Source organism: Torulaspora globosa, chromosome 6 (assembly GCF_014133895.1).
Source record: "Torulaspora globosa chromosome 6, complete sequence".
Lineage (NCBI taxonomy): Eukaryota > Fungi > Ascomycota > Saccharomycetes > Saccharomycetales > Saccharomycetaceae > Torulaspora > Torulaspora globosa.
The window spans coordinates 85,313-111,645 of record NC_050732.1 but is presented as its reverse complement, the minus strand read 5'-3'; the positions used below and the strand labels follow the sequence as shown (position 1 = coordinate 111,645).

Below are 26,333 nucleotides of genomic sequence, written 5' to 3'. Positions count from 1 at the left end.
CTCCTTCTGTTATTAATTTTAGTTTGCCGGCAGATATGAATGACTGGTTTATTTTGTATCAATAGTCTATTATTTTACTTTAATTATGGTTCTGTTTAAGAGTAGGAAGCTCTTCTTTTTTTATTTCGCAAGCAAGTACCGGTGGACTATAATTTACTTCTTAAAGTCTTATTGACCAAAGAGGCTTAACAAGCGGTCGTTTCATGACATTTGAGAATGATCAGAGATTTCTAAATCGTCGTGATGCAATCTGGTTTTGTTTTGGTGAACTGTCAGTGATTCAAGATAACGATGGACCTTTATCATATCATGGCATTGATGATGATGTTGACATCTCGAAAAGGGTAGAAGAAGATCCCCAGGTAATTTTAAGAGCCGTTTTACCTAAGCTTTATTTCAAACGCTGTAATACAATTGAAGGAAAAAAGCCTAGAAAGTGCCTGTCATTAGTTCTACCTCGATACCGTACCGAGGAGAGGAAGGCCCCGGTGCTCATAACGACAAGGAATGCCACATCCACGTCTGATGCCAAGCCATATGCCCATTTGAGAGCCATGGAGGAGGTTTTTGATATTAGCAACGATCCAGAGACGCTGGAAGACTCTGAAATTGAAGAGCTTTTGCACCAATCGCCCTTGGAAGGACCTGAAGGCGACGAATTGGAGAAAAGCAGTGCCACAACTCTAGAACGCATATACTTGCTTGTCACTGAGAACTCTATTTGCCGGGTGGGGGACGTTATGCCGCTTTTTACCCACCGAGGAATCGATGAATGCCAGGTTTTTAATCTGGGAGATGCTAATCCCATCATCGTGGTAACCTTAACCACCGGCCATCTTTATGGCATGACTATAAACAAAACATTGGAATACGTCACTCTTAATTACTGTCTGGATCTTGGATCAGACGGACCCTGGTGCGTCAGAAGACATCAGCACGCCAAAGAGTTTATGACATTTAATGGCAGAGAAGGTGTTTGCAAGTTTTTTGAGATCGGAAACCAAGGCCAGGTCCAGGCTGTGAATAATTTAGTTCTTGACGATTGCACGATACTGGAATGCATCTTCTTTCCAAATGAGAATGACTCTCATTTCTTCCTGTTTATCGCTGCGCTGCAGTCAAACCGTTTAATGTACTACTGTATTGAGTGGGATACAAGCGAGCCAAAAGTCAAGAAGGTGCATTATTTGACTTATTGGACGGACCACACCTTCGAGGCGTGCGCACCTTTGAGTGATAACAAGATTTTAGTATTTTACGTCGGAGTATTGGAGGTAATCTCAGCGAATCAGCTCATGTCAGGCGAAACAAACTTTAATAGATCCGAGGCGGGCAATCTTCGAGCCATTCGTGATCATTTCTATGCTCCCAAGCTATTGGAGCTTCTCAAACGGGAACGCGCGGAAGAGTTCTCTAAGTTCGAGCATTGCCTTGTGGTCGGCGCTCTAAGTGGTCATATAAATGCATGTTTGGTAGATGGTAACGATCAGACCACAATTTACTCACTGACAAGGTTCAAGGGATTAAGCGGTTTATGTTCCATGGATGAAAGGGCAGACCTTGACAATGAGTATCCATTGATTGTCATTAGTTATGGCAGAACGATTGAATTATTCATAGATATTGGAGAAATGCGGCCGACTACCTCAGCTAACCTGGTCTCGTCATTTAGTGCACTCACTTTCAAGCATACGATGGATAGTTCCTCGGAAGGAACATCTGAAATTATGGTTGTTCCACCCAGGAAGCGATGGGGTAGACACGCCTCTGAGATATGGCTAACATCACCCACGGCAATCACCAATTTTCAGACTTCGGGGTCACTCCGGAAAGTCTACCGTATTTGCAAGCTGCGGCACATTTCATTCTTCAATTCAGCCAGATGCTATCCTTTGAATGGCCTTCAGCCAGAATTTAGAAATCGCTTGTCCAGAGATTTGGGTAAGTTAGGCCAGCAAGCATACATTATTTTCGGAACTGATCGGACGCCGGTTAGCACAGCACCCTCATCTACATGCCTTACATTAGACCTGTCCACTGCAGAGCCCCAGTTGACTGAAGTCGATGATTTAATGATCAGAACCGATGAAGAATGCTTTGAGGTCTTTCTCACTTCCAGATTCCTGATTCAGGTTTCAAGAAGAAGCATATATGCTCAATCTTTAAAGTTTGGAATAGATGATGAGCCAATTATATACAGCCCTGGGTGGCGGATTGATGGGGTCGCACGTTTCGAACAGGCCGTTATCATATGGAATGATAAAGAACGTCAGATGCAGTATATTGAGGACATAAACTGTATCGATAAAAAGGAGTTCCCTGCGATAAATCTCTCTGATGACGGCATGACAGGCATCGAGGAAGGTCAGTTAGAGTGCCAATTGGTGAGAGGGAGCGATGGGAAAATCATTGTGTACTTGGCTGGAAACGGCAAACTTATCAAACTCTCTCCTAATCTTTCCGGCCCAGCGAAAGCTATCACCTTGTGCTCTGGACAGATCAAGACGATGACATGTTTGAAGGACTGGCTCTGTTTTATACGAAATGGAGGCGAGATCATAGCAGTCAGACATTCGGATCTTTCCATGCAATCCGTTGACCTTGATTTTCAGTTTAGTGATATCCGACTGCGAAAGATGAATGATTGCAGCTGTCTGGTATTTTCGACTCAGGAAGTAGCGGTCTTCACATTAGCAGACACTGACAGCTTCCGCTACTGTTTCTACGAACTAAATTTGCCATACGAGACAAACGTCAATGCGTCTATTGTAGATGTTCAAGTGGACGAAGTTAACGGCAAAGTTTTCCTCCAGCGCTTCGATGGGCTGCATGTATTGGAAATGTCGTACTACTCATGGAACCGCTCCAAGTACATTCTGCGTTCAACCAGGGACATGAACAAGAAGTTCATTTTTGTTGAGAAAATTAACAGGATGCTCGTAGTCAATTTCGACTCTCGTAAGTGGGATTGCATCAAGCTAAGTAACGGGAAAACCCTGTCATTAAATCCGTCTGTGCTTTTCGAAGAAACTGCGTCACTAGTCGATGTCGTCGAAATACCAACTGAGGACAAATCAGTAACGCTGGTATTGAATTTCGGAAAACTTATCAAGCTAGTCCATTTGTTGCCCCAACGTGGCAAGATCATTGTTAAGCAAGGCCACAAAGTGTGTTTTGGTTTCCCCATATTACCTTTTGCTGCGATCAGACCAGATGGAGGCCTTTATATCTTGCGTGCGGAGCACAAGAACGAGACCCAGCTTGACGAGGCCACGATTTTGGCCGTCGAAGTGAGTGAGACAGGTCTAAAATTTACCCAGGGCCTCACGTTCTATATCGAAGATGTGAGACAGATCAAGGAGTTTAAAATCTATGGCCGGGACATTATTGTTAACCATGCCGGCTACAACACGATATTTCTTCTCAAAGACATTCGTAAATCCATGCTCAGGAAACAAATCAAAATCATTGCGTTGGAGGTTGATCCGGGATTCAGCTTACGGTCTCTTCACCCACTGAACGGCGATTGCTTTGTGGCGGCAGTGCAATCTCGCGAGCCCAGCGTTACACTTTCTCATCTGCTATTCTTCCACAGATCAGACGTGGAACTGCAGAGCAGCCTCGATGGGATGCCGGCCGGGCAGCAGTACGATTATTTTGAACGCGCTGCGGCGGCTCACACTGCCCAGGTATCCTCTCGCCTCCAGAATAGCACTGACGCGGAGGCCGGCGAAGACGATGAGACAGATGAGATGGACGAAATGGACGAAATAGATGCCTTTGCGAGACCCGCACAGCCGGCTCCCGGAGTGAGACACAACGATGCGCATCTAGGCGAGCCGTACAGCACAATCACGCTGGCGTACCACGTCAAAGACCTCGCGTACGACGCCGCTGACCAGAAGCTTCTTGTGCTGGCCACGGATGATTCTGTCGCCGTCTACCAGCTCGACACCGGAGCAGAACACCGAGCTGCTGGCACACCTGCGAGTGTCTGACAATACAGCCCTTCCGTGGCTTGAAATAGAGATAGAGAACGTACATAGAGAACCAAGATGGTCATATTCCAGGATTTTGCCATTACGCCACTTCCCGTTGGCCAAAATTTCTACAAAGAGGCTCAAATTGAAGCCATAATTCGCCTCTCAAGAACGAAGAACGCTGCTGGGGCATTGGAGTTCTACTCATTGCTCAGTTTGCGTTTAAAGTTGATCTTTTTTGCCGTTATCTTGAAAATTTTAAGCCTTGTTGGTTTCACATAGTAATTTTTTTTGTCGGTCAAGAATCTCGATCTTTCCTTCCCTGTTTCCCATCAAGAAGGAGCAAAACACGGTGAACAAAACGAGGATTGCACGATTGCTAGGGCTTAAGAGTAGTCTAGTTGCGTGTCGTTTATTGGATTGAGTTGATTTGCCGGTTTCCGCGTGTCGCTAACTGCCCTGTATGTCGCAACAAGTAGGTAACAGCATCAGAAGAAAGCTAGTGATTGTTGGTGATGGTGCGTGTGGTAAGACGTGTCTGCTGATTGTGTTTAGCAAAGGCCAATTCCCTGAGGTGTACGTGCCAACCGTCTTCGAAAACTACGTTGCTGATGTGGAAGTCGATGGCCGTCGTGTCGAGCTGGCTTTGTGGGATACTGCTGGTCAGGAAGACTACGACAGGTTGAGGCCTTTGTCGTACCCGGATTCGAACGTAGTGTTGATCTGCTTCTCGATCGATCTTCCAGACTCGCTCGAGAACGTGCAGGAGAAGTGGATCGCAGAGGTTCTGCATTTCTGTCAGGGTGTGCCCATCATCCTGGTCGGTTGTAAGGTCGATTTGCGAAACGATCCGCAGACCATCGAAGCGCTGAAGGCCGAGGGCCAGCAGCCGGTGACCTCCGCGGAGGGCCAGTCTGTCGCTGACCAAATCGGCGCCACCGGCTACTACGAGTGTTCTGCCAAGACCGGCTACGGCGTCAGAGAGGTGTTCGAGGCCGCCACAAGGGCTTCTCTGATGGGGAAGTCCAAGTCTAACGGTAAGACCAAGAAGAACGGCTCCGAGAAGAAGAAGAAGAGAAAGTGTGTCCTGTTGTAAGATGCTCTGCGCTTCCGCGTTCCTATCTCCCGCCTTTGTTGTTATGCTAAACTTCTATCGTTATTCTTCGCCCTCTTCGCCTACACTAAATATAACTGTGCAACATCTATACACTTCAGGATAGGTATTAATAAGAATATAATGATGTTTGTACGCAGTACTGCTTGCACTAGTTGCCCACTGGGCAATACTCTGATTACTATATTCGTCTCATCTATTTACATGCCCAAGCTCTCCAAACTCACCAGACACCCTTCTTCACCCCAGGCAGCTCACCTTTCCTGGCCTTCTCTCTGAATTGCGTCCTACAGAGTCTGAAATCGCTCAGCACAAACCTGGCATGCCCCGTTTCCACGCATCTGTTGCGGATCTGCGTCAGTCTGGTGTAATTGGGCATCGTAGTGAGCTTCAATTGAGCTTCCAGCCTTGCCCTAGCCGGCAAAGTGGTGTTCCGCGCGATGAACTTCAGTGCCTTCGTTGTAACCTCATTCTCTGCAAATTGCTGTCTTTTGAAATTGTCTCTGATAACCCTAGCGTTCAGGAACCCGGGAGGCAGCTTAGTCTTGACCGGAAACCGGAAATTGCCCATCTTTTGAGTCGATCTGCGACAACTTTGCGTAGCCTTTAACGTTACTAGCTGTTAGCTATAATTTTTTAGGCTTATAAAAGACTGGAGCTAGTGACTATATACGGGAACTCGAATAATACGGCTTCCAGACGGCAATTGGCCCGTTCATGGCAGCCAGCAGCGCTATCTGGACGCTTCAAAGAGCTGTTCAGCGTGCTCGTCGACCACCGCTTTCAAACGGTTACAAAAACAGCCTATTTGGCCGTGGAAGTGCTCTCCAGATACTTGGCGAACCTGCTGGTCTCGTGGATGCCGCACTCGGTCTTGTTCTTGCCCTTCCAGCGGCCAGCCCGCTCGTCCTCGCCGTCCTGCACGGGCGCCGTCGAGTGGTAGTCGCCGATCGACCGGTAGCCGTAGTTCAGCAGCTCGTTGAAGGGCACATTGTTGTCGTCGACGTACTGCCTGACCTGGTCGAACGTCCAGTCTGCCAGCGGGTTGATCTTGACGATCCCGTTCAGCTCATCGACCTCGACGAACTGCAGGGCTGAGCGCGCCGCTCCCTGCGACCGGCGCCGCCCGGTGAACACGGCGGTGCAGCCCAGCGACTTGTACGCCCTGCGGGCGGGCTCCGCCTTCACCAGGAAGTCGTACTTGTCCTCGTCCCGCTCCCAGAGGAACTCGCCGTGCGCTGCGGCGAACTCCTTCTCGCTGGCGCAGCCCTCGGGCCGGAACACCGCCACCTGCTGCCCGACGGGCGTGTAGTATCGCTCCTGCACCACGGCCAGCAGATCCAGCGTCTGCGGGAAGTGGTGCAGCGTGTCCACGAAGATCAGAGGCACCTGCACCTCGGAATCCTCGCTGCGCAGCTTCGCCAGCATGTCGATCGTCGCCAGCCCGGTCAGCCCGAACGCCGTCGTCTGGTACAGATGCGGGAACGTCATCACAGCCCATCTTATCACCTCCTGCGGCCCGCTGGTCTTCGACAGCCACCTGTTCCAGTGGTCCAGCTGCTCCTGCGTCACGCTGACGCCGTTGTTCAGCCTAAACACCCTGCTCGCGCCCATACCCGTTCTCGGAGGCCGGCGTCCCAGCGCCCACCACCAGCAGTGGCCGTCAGGCCACTGCTTAAGTACCCTCCAGAGTGCCCATCACTGCCATGCCAACGCCACATCGCAACCGCACGTGGTGGCGTCCTTCGTATAGCTCGTCGATCAGAGCTCGTCGCCAGCCCGCTGGTGCCGCCCACCAGCCTGGTACCCAACCGTCTTACCGTCGCTCTGCCTCTGCGAGCCCTGCTCGCCGTTGCTTAAGAAGCTGTGCTGCTTCGCGACCAGACAAACCACCTACACTGCACTCGCCAGACAAGATGAGCGAGCCTGGCGGCCTCCAGAACGAGCTGGCAGCTGTGGAACAGCAGGTGGGCGCCGTGATCGAGTCGTTCGTCGAACTCGGCGTGTCCGTGTACGACTTCCCAGGCACTTCCGAGGCGTCGCAGGGCATGGTAACGAATCTGAAGAGGAACGTCGACCGGGTGGCGAGGCTGAACCGGCAGAGCTGCGACCCGCGGTCGCAGCTCGCCGAGGTGAGCATCCCGCTCGAGGTGGTGCAGTACATCGAGGACGGGCGCAACCCCGACATCTACACGAGGGAGTTCGTCGAGGCCGTCCGGCGCTCGAACCAGTACCAGCGTGCCAAGATGCACGGGCTGCGGCAGCTGAGGGACTCGCTCGCCGAGAAGATCGTGGACGAGTTCCCAGACCTCGAGAACTGCGTCCAGAGCATCGTCCGGCAGGCAGACGGGAAGGAAACAAGCAAATAGGGCTACTACGAAAATGCGCAAGCGGCGCTACCAAGTGGTAGCCGTGTGGTGTCTGTTACTGTTGCGCTATGTCTGTATCCTGTGGAATCGTGGTCGTTTTCTATGTTGAACTCTTTACATTGAGACCGTATGCTTCGTTATGATTGAACGCGTTACCGACAAGCGGTTGCACCTTCCGGTATTCACCCGTGTTGCGGTAAGCGCCCCGTGCAATAACAGATATTCTTCGAGCTTGTACTGAGCTGCGGTCAGAGCGTCCTTGGCGATTCGGGAATCGGTGATTCCTGTGGGTTTTCGGGGTTCGTTGGATACTCTGAATTCTCTGGATTCTCTGGATGTTGTCAGTGGTTCAGAGCTTCGGGTTCGCGGCGCTACCAGATGTTGTAATACAGGTCGGTACTGTAACTTAGTCGTTAGATCAGGATACCTTGAAGTAACTTAAAGGTAAGTTATCAAGACAAGAACGAATGAATTATTACCAACTCCTGTTAACTCTAAGCTAAGTACAGATGAATTGTCGCTTGGATCTAACCTAGCTGGCCTCCTATTTATACGTTATGAGTTCGAGGAGAAATTGTTGAACCAACAGATTTGTCAAGCAAAGCTTTGTCCTTGGCGTATCTCACGAACGGGTCATTCTCATTCCCTCTATTAGCAAATCCATGCGAAACTCCACTGAAAAGGTCCAATTGATATCTGGCACCAATTTCAGTAACTCATTTCAGGAGGAAAAATATGATCTTTCTCAGCAGCGGAAATCAGCAGAGGTTTCTCCTTTCCGATCGCAGCGAGCTCTTCAATCGAGACGTAGGCTGGATGAGCAATGGCACAGGCAGGCCTTCAGTTGCATAGCCGACGACGCCAACGAACTTTGGCGAGTGCTCTTTCTTCAATCCGGACAAGAATTGGTCCACCACTGGTTTAGTTTTGGCTACATTATGTCTTTCCCTCCATGCATTGATATCGACTGAGCCATCCAGTCTCTCGAGGGCTTCACCGAAAAGAATATCTGGGATATAGACCCTATAGCCAGCATCACCAAGTGATCTGCAGTCATCTGGGTATTTTTGAGCTTGTGACCAAAAACATCAGTCAAGATAACTACAACCTTTTCATTAGATTCAGCTCCAGTGACATAGGTCTGAATGCGATCTGCTACTTCTCTGTCAATATTAGAAGGCAGTCGGGACAAGTGACCTTCGCTATTGGTCTTATATATGTGAAGTTCATAACGCTAATCACCGTTCTATTTCCATGTGCAGACCCACATGCTGGGAAACCGAAAACGAGCAAGCCAACAAGAGATCCAGGAGATCTAAAGTAGGAAATATCATATGCGTGCCAATTGAGTTCCTCCATTATCGTTTACCTTACCAACATCATTACGTAAAAACATGATTTTGTAGAATTCCGAAGTGCCAAGCCAAAAACCTTCGCCAGTCTCTGCTGCAGTCGAAGAATTTTCCAGGCATCTTACGCAAACTGGGATTCCACTGGCTTCGAGTGGTGCCACCGATGGAATGGAGCGGCAATGCCTCGTCAACTGTATCGCGAAGGCCTAGTGAGCTTGGCAACACCGAAACTAAAGAGCGCCAGAAATCCTACAGCGGAACCCAGAACCATTGCGGCTTGCCCATAATTGGATTCTTGCAAAGCAGCTTCTGGCGGAAAGCCCGGAGTGTGCTTTCCCGGAAAGAGGCAGGCTTCGGTAATCTTCATGAAAAGCTCATTCAGTGAGCTTAACCATGTGGAAGACACATGCAGCGGGTGGTTCACATGTAGCTGCCCAGCAAATTCATCAGGCTGGAGGCGGCACCTCTGCTGGACCTTGTCCAGGTCTGCTTTGAGGGCTACCAATAGGACGGGATAATTCTTTAGCTATTCGAACTTGTCAAAGAGCTCTGCCAGATAGGAAAAGGACTCCGGGTCGCTTGAATGGTAACCTCTTGATTCGCAGCAACTGATTATATGTAGCATAATCGTCTCACAGTCGTCAGACCACCAGTGTAAAACTGGCAGCTGGACCATAGGAATCGTGCCACGGTTCCTCCGTTATCGCCTCGCATAGCCATCAGATGGTAGTCTGGATTTGTCTTGGTCAGACCACTCACTTGGACCTTGTCACTTTATGACTCACAAGCCTTGTGAGTAAACGTGATGCTTAGTATCAATTCCAACAAGCGCTATGACCTCACTGGCTCTCTGAGTGCGTTCAAATGAATTCCTAGGTTTCTCTTTCGGGTATGCATCTGGACGATAAATGAAATTCTTTAGGTGTTGTACCTTAATAACCCCATGCGCCTTCTTTGAGGAATCTAAATCGAGTTCGTATGCGTTGTCATGTATCTTTTTGACTACACGGAAGGGACCGACGTATAACGGTTGTACCTTCATGTAGGCTCCTCTTTTGAAGTGTGCATATCTGCGGACGAGAACGTAATCTCCATGTTCAGGATCAATAGTTTACGTCCTTTGTTGTTATTAACTTCCATTTGTATCTGAGCCGCGATAGCCTTCAGACGGCGGGACAGTTCGGCGGCTGTAAAATTCCCTGCGTTAAGTTCATCGTCTTGATCACCGGTTCATTAGGAACATATCCTAAATCTGGTTCAAATGGTGATGTACCTAAAGTGCGATTCGTAGTCGAGTTGTAAACAACTCAATCTGTGGCAGGTACTTGTGCCAATTCCCGACATCGGTTACAGCGTAGGCTCTAAGCATTCGATTCAGGGTTTGGATGGTCCTCTCAGTTTAGCCATCCGTCTGGGGGTGATTCGGGGTCGACATTGTCGATTTAATCCCCAACCGTTTCGTGAGTTCCTGATATTTGTCTGCAGTGATGCGGACAGCTCTATCACTAGTGATAGTTCTCGGGAATCCACGATAGGAAAACACTTAGCGGAATAACAGATCTATCAGCTGAGATGCGTCTAGAGTCTTCCTTGTTGCGATAAAGTGAGCTCGTTTAGAAAAACGGTCTACCACAACCAGAATCATGTTCAGATTACTCGCTGTGGGGGGCAGTCCAGTAACAAAATCCATTGATATGCACGCCATCTTCCCTCCGCTACGGGTTGGTTCAGCAAGCCATTTCGGCGCAACCTATGGGATTTTATTAACTGCCATTGTACGCACGTCTGGATGTACCGGGTGATCGAATGTTGTAACTTTGGCCAGTAGCATATTGGGACTATTTTCCCGAGTGTGACTGTAATGCCAAAGTGTCCACCAAACAGCGAGCGGTCATCGCATTACTTCATAACTTCATCTTGGTAATTTGCAGGGACAACGATTCGATCTCGATAATAAATCAAACTTGGGGTATGTCCTAGCAAAGATTCGGGTTCGAGTACAGAATTACCTCTGATAATGTCTGGATCAATTGCGTCGGCTACGTAAATGGGAATCTCATAAGTCTGGTTTCCGAGTTTGAACTTGAATATTCTTTCTAGTACGCTTTTCTGACGCCTTTGATTCTCACTGGAGAAGCTTCATATGTCTCCAGTCCTAGCATTGCGCTCGGTGTGAGCTAATGAGCGACGTTGCTGCTCAGTGTCTACTCTTCGACTTCCCGTTGCAGCTACAGCGATCCGATCTCGCATCGAGAAGGCTTCCGACTGTTAATGCTTTCAGAGGAATCAGCGCAGCATAGTAATTCGTTCTTTGTCTTGATAACTTACCTTTAAGTTACTTCAAGATATTCTGATGGAATGACTAAGTTATGCTGGTAATACGGTCCGGTATTGCAACATCTGGTAGTGCTTACGGTCACTAGCTGCCTCTAGCTGCACCTTGCCAACAAGAGCTCTAATGTCGAGGGAGAAAGGAACTCAGCAACTCCAAGCGAGTTTAGACCCAAGGTCGAGCAACACTCATCGCTACGCTTCGAAGGCACGGAAGAGGATGTCGAAACGGTTCATATTCAACATGGAATTTTGCATGGGAACATTTGATTGGCATACGAAGCTGGCCGTGTTGTTTATTTGGTAAGGCACCTTAGCGGGCAGGCCGCAGAATGGGCTCAGCACTACATAAGCGAGCAGAACTATCAGGATGTGTCGTTCGAGCGACGAAGGAGCCCGACGTTGGTAGGACACTCAACAACATCCTCCCGTCATCTCAAGCAACGCTGGGTATCCAACAATTTAACGAGCGGTTCAAAAGAACTGGGACAAGACTCCCAAAAGCTATGCGTCTGAGAAGATGGCGATAGCCATCTATTTCCGGGGTCTCAAGTCATCAACGAAAAAACCGATCGAGTATCGGGCATTGATCAAGGCGACCTTAAGCCTCAGCAGTCTTCCGGTTCCAGCAATCGTGGATTAAAAAGAGCTAGAAACCAAGGAAGACCCCAGTACGAGCGACGAATGCATAACACAAAACTTCTATTGCAAGAACACCGGTCACCGTATGAAAGCCGAGAACGCAATGCGAGGCCCAGCCAATTGTACATTATACCTCCATATGGATATCCGGCTGAGAAAACGATCATAAAGCCTGCTGGTAATCGTGGTAACTCCAGAACTCCAGAACTGTCTCTTGCTACGACTACTTTTGAAGCAATGGACCTGAAAGCCATTGGCAAACGTGGTAAAGCCAAATCCGAGGATCCATCTCCTGTTACCACTGCTTCCGACACAGCGAATGCGCTTCAGATGCTAACCATGCTAACCCTCTTATGCTTGCGACCAGGCTCATCACTATTCGCCCACGTAGAAAAAGCATGCATTTTTTCACGCTAAAAAAACGCTACTCTTTAGAACATGCTTAGTATGGCTATTTGGCGATGAGCATTCGTTCAGCTGGCGGACGGCCGATGGGCAAGAAGAGCAAGTTACCGATGAGCGCCGTGGAGGAGCCGCTGGCGGAATGGCGGTTTCCGCAGCCGGTTTTCCAGATGGTGCTGCACCCTGAGAGACCGATGCTGCTGTGCGGGCTGGCAGACGGGCACGTCTACTGCTACTCATACGATGCGGCGCGGTTGCAGCAGACATTGGCAGAGAACAAGAAGCAGCGAGACAGAGACGGGCAGCAGAGCTTGTGGACGTGTGTGGAGGCAGGAGACGAGGAGTCGCCGGAGGGCGTCCGGCTGGAGTGGCGGACCAGGAGACACCGGGGCAGCGTGAGGTGCATGTGTCTGGACGCAGACGGCACGTACGTGTACTCTGTCGGGACGGACAACGTGTTGAAGAAGGCGCGCAGTGATACGGGGAAGGTTGTGCAGAAGGTGACGCTCAGAGAGCAGACGTGCGGGTTCACCAAGATGGCCAAGTCTGCCACACACGCGTATCTGTTGCTCGGCGACGAGGACGGCAACGTGACGGTGGTGAACAGCGAGACGCTGAAACGAACCAACAGGATCGTGAAGATTCACGGCGGCGACGCGATCAACGACATCTTTCAGTTCGCGAAGCGGTCTGTTCACAAGTACATCTCGCTGGGCCAGACAACGCTTGCGTACTGGGACGCCAGGGAGTGTGGCGACGACGACGCGAAGCGGAAGGTGGTCGTGAGCGACAACCAGGAGGACGAGATGCTCTGCGGCGCGTTTGTGGACCCCGAGGCCGGCGACACCGTGGTGTGCGGCATGGGGGAGGGCGTTTTGACCGTTTGGAAACCGAACAAGAACGATCTCGAGGACCAAATGAACCGAATTAAGATTTGCCAGAACGAAAGCGTCGACTGCGTCGTGCCGACGCTGCAGGACGACGACGCCGTGTGGTGCGGCTGCTCCGACGGCAAAATATACAAGGCGGACGTCAAGCGCGGGCGGGTGGTCGAAGTGAGAACGCATAGCGACGACGACGAGGTGACGTTCATCGACCTCGATTACGAGTACAGGGTCGTTTCCGGAGGCATGGACAAGATCGTGCTATGGCAATCGATCGATGAAAAGGACGCGTCAAGCTCTGAAAGTGACGCAGAGCAGGCGCCGACCGCTGAAAGCGATAATGATGTGTCAAGCGACGCGGAGATCACGGACGATTCGAGCTCCGACAGCGAGGACGGCACCGTCTTGGTTGGGCTGTCCAGAGAAGAACTGATTGCAGAACTTGACAAGGACTTGGCTGGAGACGACACTGACGAACAGAAGCCTGAGGAGCCCCGGAAAAACAAGAACAAAAAGCGGAAACTGGCTGGGAAGCAGGCCAGCTCACATGGAATAGCGAAGTTCGAGGGTTTGTAGTGCCGTGTAGTTTAAGATCGATACGTAAAGTGCTGCTTACTTAGTGAATATACACTTATTAACTAGCCATTAATTAGCAGATGGAAAAAAATGGTCTCTAGCGGGATCGAACCGCTGATCCCCGCGTTATTAGCACGGTGCCTTAACCAACTGGGCCAAGAGACCTGAAGTTTGTTGAAAAAATATCAAAGAATTTAACACATACCAGGAACTGACAGTCACCTGAGAGCACGGCACTAGCATGCGCATGATATTGCAGACGAATGACGGATGGTTGCGGTGAGCTGCTAGACGTTTGGATGACGCCTCTGGGAGGAGTCTTGTTCAAGCTGTTCGTGAAAGACTTGCAGACCGAAGAACCTTTCATCGGCGCAGCGGCCGGGTCCGAGATATCACGTCCGTACCGGCGCTGCTGCCCGCCAGAAACAGACATATAACGCTGGTCTGAGAGCTCTAAGAGCTCAACAGCAGTGCATCGCCCTCCTGGAAGTACTGGTTAGCCCGTTCTCTTCGAATCCTAACGGCTTCAAGCTAATCGCATTGGACGAATCACAGCAGAAGCAGCTTGTTGCAACAACTAAGTCCTTTAGAATCGTCCCCTACATCTTGAAAGCTCTGCCGCAGTGATAGCATTACCTTCAGATCCGAGAAGCCTAGCGCAATCTGCCATGAAGCCAATTGTATCAGTATGTGCAGCCTTTTTACATCTCTCTAGCCTTTCGCATTACCTCAACTAACATCTGATCTCATCCTTGAAGGCCACAAGTGCTTGGGCTTGCACGATTCTGTCAGCCTTTGGTGTCGTTATATTGTCTGTGATCGCCCATTTATTCAATACCAACCACGAATCCTTTGTCGGTTCCATCAATGATCCTGAAGATGGCCCTGCGTATGTTACTCAATTCTTTGAATATTAGCCGGACTTTTACGAGCGAATACTAACCGTCGCAAACTATACTACAGTGTAGCTCATACCGTTTTCCTGGCTGCATTGGTCTACCTGATCTTCTTTGCATTCTGCGGCTTCCAAGTTTATTTAACCAGGAGAAAGCAGTCAATTGCATTGCGCTGAAGGAAAGCCTCCCTCGCTGCTGGAACATGCCCCTATTGTCTCAAGAGTGTTAAAGTATAGACAAAACTGTATAATATAACCTGCAATCAGTGCTCATCTGGCTTATTGGCATGAGAAGCCCTAATATGGCTTATCCGTTCCTAATGACGACTAGTTCTTAGAGTTCTACGAATAAGGTCTGAAGCCCAAACATTGGATATCGTGAACTCATACTGGCTGAGGTAGGTGAATTGAGCTCCAATGACTCGTGAAACAGTGGAATTGCATCCAGTGAGGTCGCCTGAAACCGAGAGCTTTTTGAAGCGAGTGGAAGAGTACGATTCACAACGCAGATCTGCGTCTAAATCAAAACCGCCGCTGAAGGAGAAACCAGACCGATTGAAATGCTCCTTTCCCGAAGAAAGTATAGAAAAAGCAAGGAGATTGCTCGAAGGTGAATCGCCAAGAGAACTGGACAGGATGCGGTCCACTAGGAACACGTTTGATGCTCCGTCGTCCGAACTGGCCTACAAGTCGGCGTACAACTACGAGAAGTCCTTCTCACCGCCACGAAAACATCACTCGCTGGCGGAACTAGGTCTAGAGGTGGAGCTGAGTCCATTAGGTGGAGGAAGGTCCGGAAAAACGTTTGTTGTCTCTGAGGAAGATTTTCTGCTTCTTCAGCGACTGAAGTCCTCCAAGCAAAATGATATAGCGCTTCTGGATCAGGAAGCAGGCAAGAAAGATTACCCTAGTCGTGGAAGGCCGAGAAATGAAGAAACGACGCCTCCATCGTTTCCTATTCGTCCTCGACTGAGGGACAAGCTTCAGATCCCTGATGATGAAGCAGAGGCACCCTCTCTGCCGGCTCGCAAGTATCGTGGGAAGATGGAAAACTCTTTGCTCTCAGGAGGAGGGAGCCAGACCGAAAGGCCGGCGAAGGAATCTCCCGTTTCCCCACCAAAGAGAAAAGATGCCAGACCCGAGCAGACTCGCAGTCTGGCTCCTCCTCCAGTTTCCCCAAAGCACCGTGGAACAATTGATTACAAAAATTTACCAAAAAACCAGTATCAACATTCTGCGAACAGCGTAACGTCTTCATCTTCAACGTTTATCGATTCGTTAGAAAAGAATAAATTAACCGTCATTTCTCAAGTGAGCCCAATTAAGACAAGAGAAAGAAGCCCTGTTTTTCGCAAAGACTTTGTCGATTCAGTACATCTGAGTCCCAAGTTGGAGAGCACGTTACAGCTAACTTCTTCGAAAGTCAGTCTCCCAATATTCGAAAGTGACAGTTTCATCAAGTCTGCCATCAAGACGACAGGCACTTCTCCAACAGGGAGCTGCATCAAAGCACAAAGCAGGCCTGCCTTGCCCAAGAAACCAATCCGACTACAGAATGTTGGTGATGAGAAAGCTGAAGATAAGCACGATAGCAGAGAAGAAAACGAAATAAACAATACCAAATTAAAAGCTATCGAAAAGCCCAAGCCTAAGGTACCGGTAAAGAAGGATACATTAGTGATCCCCAAACTAAGGCCGGTGACGGTACAAACCAGAAAGAATGAGAATAGTACCGACAGCGAGGTAGCACAGCTAGCTTCACCTAAAACTCTCAAAAAAGTCGAAGTTTCTAACATCAAAAAACGGGAAGCTGTACCGCCAGAGGCTCTCATAAAGATGAATCAACTCAATCGAAGCACATCACCAAGCCGGCCCCACGACCATTACAATGAACAAACCGAGGCCCTCGCGAAATTAGGACGCTTGAGAAAACTGAAAGATGCCCCTCCTGTACCAAAACGTAACATCTCACTACCTGAAGCACTTAAGAAGGCGGAGATGCTGAGAAACATGCCAAATCGAGGTAAGAAACTCTCCCCCGAGCAGCATTTTAGAAACGAGCTTAATTCGGTACTCAAAACTCCCAGATCTGAAGTTACATCCGAAGTTGCGATCAGAGATGCTCAAATACACCCCACTTCACACCTAGATTCTGGGGACAGCGCAAAGACACTGATTCATCCCAATAAAACCAGAAGCCGTGGGCCTAAACGCAAGTTACCTACCAAAGTGAGCTAGTTTTTCCACTATGCGACTTAACGTTGCAGCGGCTTTCCGATAAAAGAGAGCGAGTAATATGCCAACGACAGCCATAGGTGTACCATTGCCTAGCAGGAAACCACTTCGGCAGTCGCCAGAACGCCCAGCAGACAAGCGATTTGCAACTGGAGCCTTTATGAGGGCTCATTATAGGGATCCGGGTAACTCGAATCTTATTTGAATTTTGTTTATTCCTTGACATCGAATACTATTGATCAGTCATTGGCAAACTCAAGTTGCTAATTAAGTCTTTCCTGAGACTCATCTAGCTTGGTGTAATTGCCAGCGGTGGTTGATTCCTAACGTTCGTCGCTTTGGCTGAAAAACTGTGGGAAAATGACCAAGGAACTTAAAACTGGCGAGCTTGTTTTGTGTAAAGTTGGCTCATTTCCACCTTGGCCAGCTGTAGTGGTCCCTCAAAGGCTGCTGCGAAAAGATGTTTACCGCAAGCGAAGACCCAATTGCGCTGCGGTTTGCTTCTTCAATGATCCGACGTACTACTGGGAACAACCGCAAAGGCTAAACAAGCTCGAACCGACCGCAATCGAAGAGTTCTTAACAGGAAATTCAAAAGCCAAGAACCAGCAGGAGCTACTGGAAGCTTATCGGCAGGCCCGGGATTTTACCAATCTGCATGACTTCCTAGTAAACAGAGCAAAAGAAGAGAGTAGATTCGAAGAGCTGAAGCGAGAAATAGGAGATGAGGAGATAATGGCCGGGGAGGATCCCTTCCTGAGCAAAACGGACTCGAAAAAGCGGAAACAGTCGTCACCACCAGCATCTGATAAGCGCAAACGTACGAGAGACGATGGAAACAACAGAGACGGGACCATTCATGACAGCAGCGATGACAGCAATGGAAGGCTGCGAGAACAGAAGCCAAACAGCAAGCGAAGCCATACCGAGGACGAGAAGAAGAACAAGTTAGATCTCGACCGAAGGATCGAAATATGCATGCTTTTCAGAAGAAGACTGCAGAAAAACCTGGTACAGAGAGACTCATCGCCAACAGATGACGAAATCGCAGAGTCCCACAAGATGCTACACAAGATACATGCAAACGTCGACAATAAACCGCCGTTTTTCGACCTCGACGCCCTACGGCAAAGCAAGCTCCACAAGCTATTGAAGGTTATAGTCAACGACTCGGACCTTGAAGAGTTCCACCCCATATGCAAAAGCATACTGATGAAGTGGGCACATTACATTTCAGAATTGAAAGCCGAGAAGGCAAAGACCGAGCAACGCAGTACCAGCTCTCCAGCCAGTGGGATATAGCCATACCAGCAAAGCTCACCAACTACAGGTAGTCGGAGACAACGTAGGCCACCCTACGAGCAATCAAATGTGTAATAGTATAGTTTAATATCAGTGTCCAACTGTCACATGATAGCTCTATTTCTTGCTCTAGAAGGGATCCATAAGGTAAAGGTTCTCAGCTCACATATAATGGACCCTTTAGGAGTCTGTTAAGCTGTTCTGATCAGTTCCAACCCAGCGGTTTACAGTCGATTTAGCAATGTCTTTGGTTGGTAAATTTCCGGATCATTTGATCGATTTGATTAAGACTTCGAAGTACGTCCATGTGGCTACAGCCTCCAAGGATGGTATGCCTTCAGTCTCGCTGATGAATTACATATACGTTCCTAGCAGTAAGACGTACATCTCTAGTGATCGTTCAAGTGACTACATTATCTTTGCCACTTTGGATAATACTGAGAAATACGCTAATATCTTGGTCAACCCTATGGTGTCACTGCTGTTCCACGATTGGGTGACAGCAAAGAACCTTTCGGTACGGAAGCACAGTGTATCTCAAACCCCTACGCCCGAACCATCTCATGCTACGACCACTGGTGTTCCCGAGTCAAGCAAGCTGCTGAACCTGCTGCAGGAGCTGAACCAGGCGGAATTGTTCCAGATGAGCGCTACCATCAGAGGACATGGCACCATAATTGATCCCAGCAGCGACGAGTCTAAGCATTACAAAGATCTGCTGCTCAGAGCAAACCCTGATGCGCATGTGTTTATTCAAAGCGACAAGACGGTTATCGTCAAGGTCAAGATTGAAAGCGCCAAGGTCACGGATAATGAGAACAATACGAGTATCTACAAATAAGCTGTTTTCTTAGCCTTCTATAGTTGTTAATTTTTCTGTACACATGGCTTATGACGCCAATTCTCCCGTCTAGTTGCCCTCTTGCCCAAAATCGTTTGTGAATTGCTGTTGCTTGCGTAAATCTTCATCGTTAACGGTCGGCCTTGTGGTCTTGATAGCCTTCAGGAAATCCTTTATGGTCAGCTCTGGCTCCTGCAGTTCGTCTGCTCCTATATCGGTCCAGCTTATCTCGAAACCACCTTCATCACCAGGCGAGCAGGGTGTCAGTCTCCTGTGATGGGGATCATCAGAGACATCTTTGAAATGGGTAGCCATTTGGATTTTGCGAATTGGCTGCATAAGCGCATCCTTAACTGCCACTGCGATATCACTACCGGAATAGCCCTCAGTCATTTGGCCTAAAGTTCTAAAATCTTCCTTGTTGAGGGAACAAGGCGTTTCGCCAACGTTAATTTCAAACATTTTAGTCCTTGCAGCCAGATCTGGAAGGGGAATATATATTCTCTTTTCGAATCTTCTTCTGATAGCGCTATCCAGTTGCCATGGAATATTCGTGGCGCCCAACACAAGTACACCTTCTGAGTCCGTGCCCACACCGTTCATCTGGACCAGCAATTCTGTCTTGATTCTTCTACTCGCTTCACTCTCCCCTTCACCTCTTTGGCCAGTCAATGCATCAACCTCATCGATAAAGATGATGGATGGTTTATTCTCACGCGCCATTGCAAACAGTTGCTTGACTAGTCTTTCCGATTCACCCATCCACTTCGAGACCAAGTCACTTGAACTGATGCTAAAGAAGGTAGAATTGGCCTCGGTGGCAACAGCCTTCGCTAAGTAAGATTTACCTGTTCCAGGAGGGCCATAGAGCAAGATCCCCGCGGTAGGCTTACGGTTTCCTTTAAACAGATGTGGAAACTTGACCGGCAGTATCACGGCTTCCTTCAAAGCATCCTTTGCTCCTTCTAATCCCGCTATATCTTCCCACCTAACGTTGGGCTTCTCCGTTAGAATTGCCCCTGACAGTGCCCCTCGCAGTTTCTTGCTGTCATCCGAATTATCATCGTCAGATATCTTCCTTGCATTGCCGTTGTTTCCTCGAGAGTCTATCTTGCTCTTCTTATTCTCCTCCTCAGCATCCAAGTGTTGCTTCAATTGTTCTGCCCGATTCAGATACTCAGTAAACTTAGTCCTAATCAGCTCCTTCGACTTGGGGTTCTTCTCATACTTCAATGCCAGCATCAAATAATCCAAACCATTGTAGTAAGCAGTGTATGCGTCTTCATACTGCGTCGCCGTGTCCAAATCAATGGCCTTTTGAATCAGCTCAATGCCTTTCGTCAGGAAGTCTCCGGTACTCATGAAGCCCTGCAGCTCAGCTGGACAACCGTTGATGGGACTGGACTCAGAGCAACCTTTAGGAGGGTAGGGCTGGATCGAAGCTAAAAGTTCTTTAACTAGCGTGGTTATACTTAGCATATCACTGTTGAATAAACCTGACCCGGGTAACCTGCTGCCAATTCACATAGAATACTTGGAATAGTCGATTCTAATGGGCGATAGAGAGTCGTTCTTTTGGTTCTTGGCGAGTGCTTCAGTTTCAGGGATCTTGGGATACTTGCTGTAGAAGTCTGTGGCGGCAGCGGACTCATCTTTCGACCCGTTACGCATCGGGCTCGAGGTGTACAGTGGGTTCACCGCGCGTCTTGGCGAGGGCGGTAGCTCGCTTTCCGGTATCAGGTTGTCCCGTTGTATGTTCTTGATATCTCTTCTAGACTTGACGTATTCTCTGTCTATGTTTGCGTCGTCCAGCAGGGACTCTAGCAAAGCGTTCTTCTCGTTAGCGAATTTCAGTCTCTTCTGGGTTATTCGAAGGTCTTCCCGCGAGTTCTTGAGCTCGCTTTCTAGGTGGGCGATCTTCTTCTGCAGCAGAGTAACTTGGTCGTCGCTGAGGTTATGTGCGGCGGTCTCGTCGGCTCTCTGTCGAGACCTGCCGACTCGAAGCTCCTTGAGCATTTCGCTGTCGTACTTCACTTGCAGCACTTTCCTCTTGAATGCCTCGCTCCTGGCGATTCTTTCCTTCAACTGCCTCCTTTCCTCGGCTCCTGACAGCCGCTTGCTCGGTGACACCATGGAGTCAAGATTGGTGCAAGCTTTCTGCATGAGGCCCAGGTCCTGGTCCTCACTGGAGAAGAAAGTCTTCAGGGACTTCCAGACGGCCTTTAGGCCACCTGCGGGTTCCCTAATCCTCGCATTCGCTCCCGCGCCCTCACTGTATCGTATCATCCGCTCTTTTCTGGGCATCCGTCTGCTACCATTGCCAGCAAAGTTAGCATGTGTCTTGATCCTACTTCTACCCCCCAACTTCACTCTATTTCTTTGACCCATGGGGCTCTGCCTCTGTCTTCTCCTTTTCACCTCTTCTAGATCTCCGAAGTCCCTCTTTCGAGGGTCACTGCTCAGCACCTCTCCAACATACTTCTTCACAGATTCCAGCATCTTTGGATCAGAAGGGATCAACAGTGGCTCTTATACCTTAAAGTGCCAGCGAGAGAGCCAAACAACAAGCGATCTGACCCGGGAAAAAGGCAACTCTATCAATATCCACTAACCAGTATCTTCTAGAATCAAATTGACCTAGCTAGATGTCCAGAGCAGTCCTTATTTATCGTTATCCTGTTGTCGAAGTGAATATTAGTGCTGCTAGAGACGCGTTCCGCAGACACGTTAGAATATGTAGCTACTTGAAAGATGATGTCAAGAGAAAGGAACGAATAGCGAGCCATTGTAGCCGTGCTGACCCACAGTATGCTGAACTCTGGGAATGTTCTACCTGTCAAGATCCATCCTCCTCTTTTGAGGCCGATGGCATACCGGGTTCTGTCGAAGAAGTACGGTTTGAACATTAAATCTGATGGTCTGGTGGCGTTAGCTGACGTGGTTGGCAGCATGTTTGGGATGCATTGGAAGAAGAACGCAGATACCGTGCGGTTTCTGGAGACATTTGCGTTGGTTTGGAGGCAGCAAGAGCGGGGCCTTTTCGTGGATGAGCAAGGTGTGGCAGATGTGGTGAATGAGATGAAGGAACGAGAGCGGGCTAATGAGCCTGTACCCGTGGTGGAGTCTACCAACAAAGTTCGAAATGTCACCATTGATGGCATGCTTGTCAAGGACACTCAGCGAGTGTCAGAAGGGGAATCAGAAGCTGCAGTTTTGGTGGAGGACTCTGAGCAACAGGCAAGCAGTGTTAGCGATCTCGCAAACGATCAAATTGCCAACGAGGAGCACCTCGACTGGAGAAACTACTTTAAGGTAATCAATGCGGCAGATCAGGCCAAAGTTTCGTACGATCCGGTGAAGTTGACATTCGTCTTTACGCCCGCTAGACGCGACCACAACAGCGACTTTGGAGCATCGCTAGCTAGTCGAATATGTGATACAAACGCCAGTGCAAGAGTGTTTCCCAATAGGTTCCATTTGGTCCGGAATAAAGTTATGAGGAATGAAAATTTCCAGGACATGGACGACTTCAATCCTCTATCTTCGATTGTGGCGATACAGCGGGATCTTGACAAGTCTTCGGCAAGTGTCTCGGCAGCCATGTCGATAACCCAGATTAAAAACCTGTTGGGACGTGACGGACAGAATTTTCTGTTGCTTGGCCTGCTAAGCCGAAACTCTAAAGGACACTGGTGTATGGAAGATCCCTCAGGTTGCATAGAAATTGATATCAGCCAGACATTGCCAACGGGCGGATTATATTACGTACCAGGCTGCATTGTGCTAGTGGAGGGAATATACTTTACTGTGGGCAACAAATTCCATGTCTCATCTATCACGCACCCACCAGGCGAAAAGAGAGAGCAAACTCTCGAAGCGATTGGAAATCTCGATTTGCTCGGATTGCATGGGCAGACAAGCTCTAACTATATCTCTAGGCTTGACAATGAACTGAAAATTAGACTGTATTACCTTGAGAAAGAGTTGACAGATCACCGAATAGTGCTCCTTGGTGGTGACATCTTTCTGGATGAGATGGACACAATGCAGGCTCTTAGAAAGGTGCTGACTCCCCTCGATGATGACCCTCCAACAATGATAGTTTTCCATGGCTCATTCACAGCAGTGCCTGTTCACGCTTCAATGAATAGTAAGAATATTAGTTCAACAGTCCAGTATAGGAATAATTTCGATGAACTAGCAGATCTCATATCACAGTTTGAAAATATTGCTGAGGCTTCAACACTCGTTTTTGTACCTGGAGTGAACGACGCCTGGGGCTCGATGGTTTCCATGGGAGCCGCGCATATCTTACCACAGCAACCTGTGCCATCGCGGTTTACACATAAGCTGAGGAAAGTATGCAGGAAGATAATATTTGCCTCGAATCCAGCGAGAATGGCGTATCTATCGCAAGAAATAGTGATTATTCGAGATGATATTACAGAAAGATTCAAGAGGCATAGCGTACCGTTCCCCATGGAGATTCTGGCTCAGTCACACGATAAATCAGCAAACCCGGAAGTAACTGCAATCCGGCAGCTAATCAAGGCAGACGATCAGCTACCAATGAAGGTCCGGGAATCTCGAAAATTGGTCAAGACTGTACTAGACCAGGGGCACTTGTCACCGTTTCTAACGTCAATTAGGCCGATAGCGTGGAGCAACGACAATGCACTGACTTTGCATCCTATACCATCAACGCTAATATTCTGCGACACAACAGCCCCACGATTTGATCTAACGTATAATGGCTGCAAGGCATTGAATCCTGGTAAGTTTATGATCGGCAGAAGAGCCAGATATATCGAGTATAACCCCTCAATGAAGAAGGCTTCCATGGAAGAAGTTTTCTTTTAGCATGGTTACTTTGCATGGGACGTCTGAAGTAATATATATCACTAGCATTTTTATTCATATGGATACTTTCTAATCGTCTTCGTCACGGATGGAGGCATGCAATAGACAGGATCGATTGGCTTCAAGTCTTCGAAACCCATTAAACTTAGACCCGCGATTCCAAACAACGTATGGAAGACATCCACTTCGTTATCTGGTCTGTCGCTTATGCCTCCCTTCTTCTCATCCTGGCATCTCAGTATGTACTCTCTAAGCTTTTCGTAGTCTATCCATTCAAGCTTGTTGATAAGAGCTAGCGACGCTAAAACCCACCAACTGTAGCACACATCAGGCAGTTTACCGGGACGGCCATTGAGACCTCCCTCGGGAACTTGTCGCTCGCACAACCACCAGCCGATCTCATTCAGCTGTTCATCCGTTAGGTCACCTAAACGGTCCACAATGGCCAACGCTCCAAGGGAAGTAAACGCCCAAGCCGCATGGCTCTCTGCTCCAGGACACAGTCCGAAGCCTCCGTCAAAATTATAGCATCGAAGAATAAACTTGACGGCTGGCTCCACAACCTCGGGCGTTAGACTCTCCAGTATCGAGAGGGTGCTTAAAGCGGTATAGACGAATCTTATATCGATTTCGCCAAACTTGTCGCCTTGGAAGGAACCATCCTCTAGCTGGTTTCCCCTGACGAATTCGATGCATTTTTTGACTTGATCTGGTGAGAGGATGTCCAGTGAATCATAAGTCTTCAGAATCTGAATAGCTGACAACGTAGTCAAAAGATGTGCATCGTGTCTTGGGAAAGGTGCGAACCCACCTGTAGCTTCAACATAGCATTTCAGCACAAAATCAATCACTTGGGTTTTGTCAAATGTATTCTCAGCATCCATCAGGCATAAAGCAGTCAGCCCCCAATAGACACCGTTCAATCTTAAATGCTCGGTCAACCAGTACTCATAGCTGTCCTGTTTCTTGTCGAGAGCTTCGATGTACTTAATGTGCTTCTCCTTCAACAACCGTAGCTCTTCAGTCATACTTTGCCAGTGTTAGTTATAGCGATGTTTGAAGATGACCTTGTAGAATCACCTTTCACTTGACATTGTTAGGAACCATGCGACAAGAGACTGGATCAACTCGAGATGGCTGATCAACGTGGCATTGCTTATGAGGATTTAGAGATTCAGATTGACGATAAACCCAATAAGGACGGCGTGAATGTCCAGGAGACGCTTCGGAGGCTCCATTTCCAGACAGATCAGAGGTACCATCAAGTCCCCACAGAGGATCTCGAGGTGAGAAGATTGCTGAGACTACTTCGGGAACCTGAGTCTACTGCGGGCGAGAATGAGTATGCTAGGAGAGGAAGATTGATTGAGCTCCTGGTGAGCAACAAGGCTCACATGAATACATTTGAAGCTACGCTGTTGGATAAGCAATCTATAGCAGAAGGAAGTGACACATATGAAGATGAGGAAGATGAGGAGTTCTACACGCCGGCTAGACAAGAGCTTATTAAGGCTAGGAAGTTTCTGGTAGGGTTTTCTATTCACAATGCAAGGAAAAGGCTTAAGAGGGAGACTCAAGATGCCATTAGTTTTGATATGAAGAGGGAAATCAAGGAAAGGCGAAACCTAGCGCAACGTTTGAAGAATCTAGCCCTCGCTGGCTCGCAGGTCGCTTCAACGCGTCCTATCTCCCATGTCAGGCTCTCTCCCGATGACTGTTATGCTGCCATTGGCAGTTGGGATGGCAGTTTGAAAACCATCTCAACCAAGAACCTGGAGGTCCTGAGCGTTGTAGAGCAAGCACACAACGGAAAGGTTGGAGAAGTTGACTGGAATGCAACTGGCGACCTTCTGGCAACCGGAGGCGAAGATGGTCAAGTAAAACTATTCTCAGCCGCCGCAGGAGAGCTCCGACCAACGATAGCTTTCGAGGGCCATGAAAGACGAGTTGCTGGCACCAAGTTTCATCCGAGCGGTAAATATGTTGCCAGCTGCTCTTTTGATAAAACCTGGAGGCTTTGGGATATACAGACGCAGCAGGAACTTCTGCTGCAGGAAGGGCATAGCAGGGAAGTGTATTGTATAGCTTTTCACTCTGACGGTGCTCTCCTATGTAGTGGTGGGTTCGATTGTACTCCGGTGGCGTGGGACATTCGCTCCGGGAAGAGCGTTATGTCGCTAGCAGGCCATATGAAACCAGTTTACAGCGTAGATTGGTCCCCCAATGGATATCATCTAGCGACTGCTGGCGGTGACGGGACCGTCAATGTCTGGGACGTGAGAAAAAGTACTCAGGCACAGACTATATTGGCTCACGATAGCACTGTTTCCGTGGTGCGGTTCAACAAATTGAATGGTAAATTTCTGATGTCTGGAAGCTATGATAAGAATATCAAAGTTTATAGCAGCGATAATTGGGTCAACGTGGCGGTACTAAAAGGGCACGTTGATAAGATTCTGACCTTGGACATAGACTTGAATGGTAACATGGTTGTGAGTGGTGGTTGGGACAGATCGGTTAAGCTATGGACCCAGGATTGAGTAATGCTAC

At 48.6% G+C, this 26,333-nt stretch overlaps 15 protein-coding genes and 1 non-coding gene across 16 annotated transcripts; 10 read left to right on the top strand and 6 right to left on the bottom strand.

Annotated features, from left to right (window-relative positions):
* Positions 1 to 203: 203 nt before the first annotated feature.
* On the top strand, positions 204 to 3,998 carry MMS1 (Mms1p; the record flags this gene model as incomplete). Its single annotated transcript, XM_037284509.1, has 1 exon — positions 204 to 3,998. One exon carries the CDS (start codon positions 204 to 206, stop codon positions 3,996 to 3,998), a length of 3,795 nt encoding a protein of 1,264 aa, XP_037140405.1.
* Positions 3,999 to 4,443: 445 nt separating this feature from the next.
* RHO1 (Rho family GTPase RHO1) lies at positions 4,444 to 5,076 on the top strand (the record flags this gene model as incomplete). Its single annotated transcript, XM_037284508.1, has 1 exon — positions 4,444 to 5,076. One exon carries the CDS (start codon positions 4,444 to 4,446, stop codon positions 5,074 to 5,076), a length of 633 nt encoding a protein of 210 aa, XP_037140404.1.
* Positions 5,077 to 5,317: 241 nt separating this feature from the next.
* On the bottom strand, positions 5,318 to 5,665 carry MRP2 (mitochondrial 37S ribosomal protein uS14m; the record flags this gene model as incomplete). Its single annotated transcript, XM_037284507.1, has 1 exon — positions 5,318 to 5,665. One exon carries the CDS (start codon positions 5,663 to 5,665, stop codon positions 5,318 to 5,320), a length of 348 nt encoding a protein of 115 aa, XP_037140403.1.
* Positions 5,666 to 5,898: 233 nt separating this feature from the next.
* MET16 (phosphoadenylyl-sulfate reductase (thioredoxin)) lies at positions 5,899 to 6,708 on the bottom strand (the record flags this gene model as incomplete). Its single annotated transcript, XM_037284506.1, has 1 exon — positions 5,899 to 6,708. The coding sequence occupies one exon, from the start codon at positions 6,706 to 6,708 to the stop codon at positions 5,899 to 5,901; it is 810 nt and encodes a 269-aa protein (XP_037140402.1).
* Positions 6,709 to 6,800: 92 nt separating this feature from the next.
* On the top strand, positions 6,801 to 7,463 carry NUT2 (mediator complex subunit NUT2; the record flags this gene model as incomplete). The annotated part of the gene is made up of 1 exon (XM_037284505.1): positions 6,801 to 7,463. The coding sequence occupies one exon, from the start codon at positions 6,801 to 6,803 to the stop codon at positions 7,461 to 7,463; it is 663 nt and encodes a 220-aa protein (XP_037140401.1).
* A 4,786-nt stretch (positions 7,464 to 12,249) lies between these two features.
* On the top strand, positions 12,250 to 13,650 carry JIP5 (Jip5p; the record flags this gene model as incomplete). Its single annotated transcript, XM_037284504.1, has 1 exon — positions 12,250 to 13,650. One exon carries the CDS (start codon positions 12,250 to 12,252, stop codon positions 13,648 to 13,650), a length of 1,401 nt encoding a protein of 466 aa, XP_037140400.1.
* Positions 13,651 to 13,741: 91 nt separating this feature from the next.
* HG536_0Ftrna8I lies at positions 13,742 to 13,815 on the bottom strand. The gene has a single exon. It is a non-coding gene; the product is annotated as a tRNA-Ile (tRNA).
* Positions 13,816 to 14,318: 503 nt separating this feature from the next.
* On the top strand, positions 14,319 to 14,722 carry HG536_0F00485 (uncharacterized protein; the record flags this gene model as incomplete). Its single annotated transcript, XM_037284503.1, has 3 exons — positions 14,319 to 14,336; positions 14,409 to 14,539; positions 14,614 to 14,722. The coding sequence occupies 3 exons, from the start codon at positions 14,319 to 14,321 to the stop codon at positions 14,720 to 14,722; spliced, it is 258 nt and encodes an 85-aa protein (XP_037140399.1).
* A 240-nt stretch (positions 14,723 to 14,962) lies between these two features.
* BSP1 (Bsp1p) lies at positions 14,963 to 16,783 on the top strand (the record flags this gene model as incomplete). Its single annotated transcript, XM_037284502.1, has 1 exon — positions 14,963 to 16,783. One exon carries the CDS (start codon positions 14,963 to 14,965, stop codon positions 16,781 to 16,783), a length of 1,821 nt encoding a protein of 606 aa, XP_037140398.1.
* Positions 16,784 to 17,140: 357 nt separating this feature from the next.
* On the top strand, positions 17,141 to 18,082 carry PDP3 (Pdp3p; the record flags this gene model as incomplete). Its single annotated transcript, XM_037284501.1, has 1 exon — positions 17,141 to 18,082. One exon carries the CDS (start codon positions 17,141 to 17,143, stop codon positions 18,080 to 18,082), a length of 942 nt encoding a protein of 313 aa, XP_037140397.1.
* Positions 18,083 to 18,323: 241 nt separating this feature from the next.
* Positions 18,324 to 18,923, top strand: HG536_0F00460 (pyridoxal 5'-phosphate synthase; the record flags this gene model as incomplete). Its single annotated transcript, XM_037284500.1, has 1 exon — positions 18,324 to 18,923. One exon carries the CDS (start codon positions 18,324 to 18,326, stop codon positions 18,921 to 18,923), a length of 600 nt encoding a protein of 199 aa, XP_037140396.1.
* Positions 18,924 to 18,992: 69 nt separating this feature from the next.
* On the bottom strand, positions 18,993 to 20,402 carry VPS4 (AAA family ATPase VPS4; the record flags this gene model as incomplete). The annotated part of the gene is made up of 1 exon (XM_037284499.1): positions 18,993 to 20,402. The coding sequence occupies one exon, from the start codon at positions 20,400 to 20,402 to the stop codon at positions 18,993 to 18,995; it is 1,410 nt and encodes a 469-aa protein (XP_037140395.1).
* A 42-nt stretch (positions 20,403 to 20,444) lies between these two features.
* CSA1 (Csa1p) lies at positions 20,445 to 21,422 on the bottom strand (the record flags this gene model as incomplete). Its single annotated transcript, XM_037284498.1, has 1 exon — positions 20,445 to 21,422. One exon carries the CDS (start codon positions 21,420 to 21,422, stop codon positions 20,445 to 20,447), a length of 978 nt encoding a protein of 325 aa, XP_037140394.1.
* A 309-nt stretch (positions 21,423 to 21,731) lies between these two features.
* DPB2 (DNA polymerase epsilon noncatalytic subunit) lies at positions 21,732 to 23,783 on the top strand (the record flags this gene model as incomplete). Its single annotated transcript, XM_037284497.1, has 1 exon — positions 21,732 to 23,783. The coding sequence occupies one exon, from the start codon at positions 21,732 to 21,734 to the stop codon at positions 23,781 to 23,783; it is 2,052 nt and encodes a 683-aa protein (XP_037140393.1).
* A 50-nt stretch (positions 23,784 to 23,833) lies between these two features.
* On the bottom strand, positions 23,834 to 24,811 carry BET2 (Rab geranylgeranyltransferase BET2; the record flags this gene model as incomplete). Its single annotated transcript, XM_037284496.1, has 1 exon — positions 23,834 to 24,811. One exon carries the CDS (start codon positions 24,809 to 24,811, stop codon positions 23,834 to 23,836), a length of 978 nt encoding a protein of 325 aa, XP_037140392.1.
* Positions 24,812 to 24,916: 105 nt separating this feature from the next.
* PRP4 (U4/U6-U5 snRNP complex subunit PRP4) lies at positions 24,917 to 26,323 on the top strand (the record flags this gene model as incomplete). Its single annotated transcript, XM_037284495.1, has 1 exon — positions 24,917 to 26,323. One exon carries the CDS (start codon positions 24,917 to 24,919, stop codon positions 26,321 to 26,323), a length of 1,407 nt encoding a protein of 468 aa, XP_037140391.1.
* Between the last annotated feature and the right edge of the window lie 10 nt (positions 26,324 to 26,333).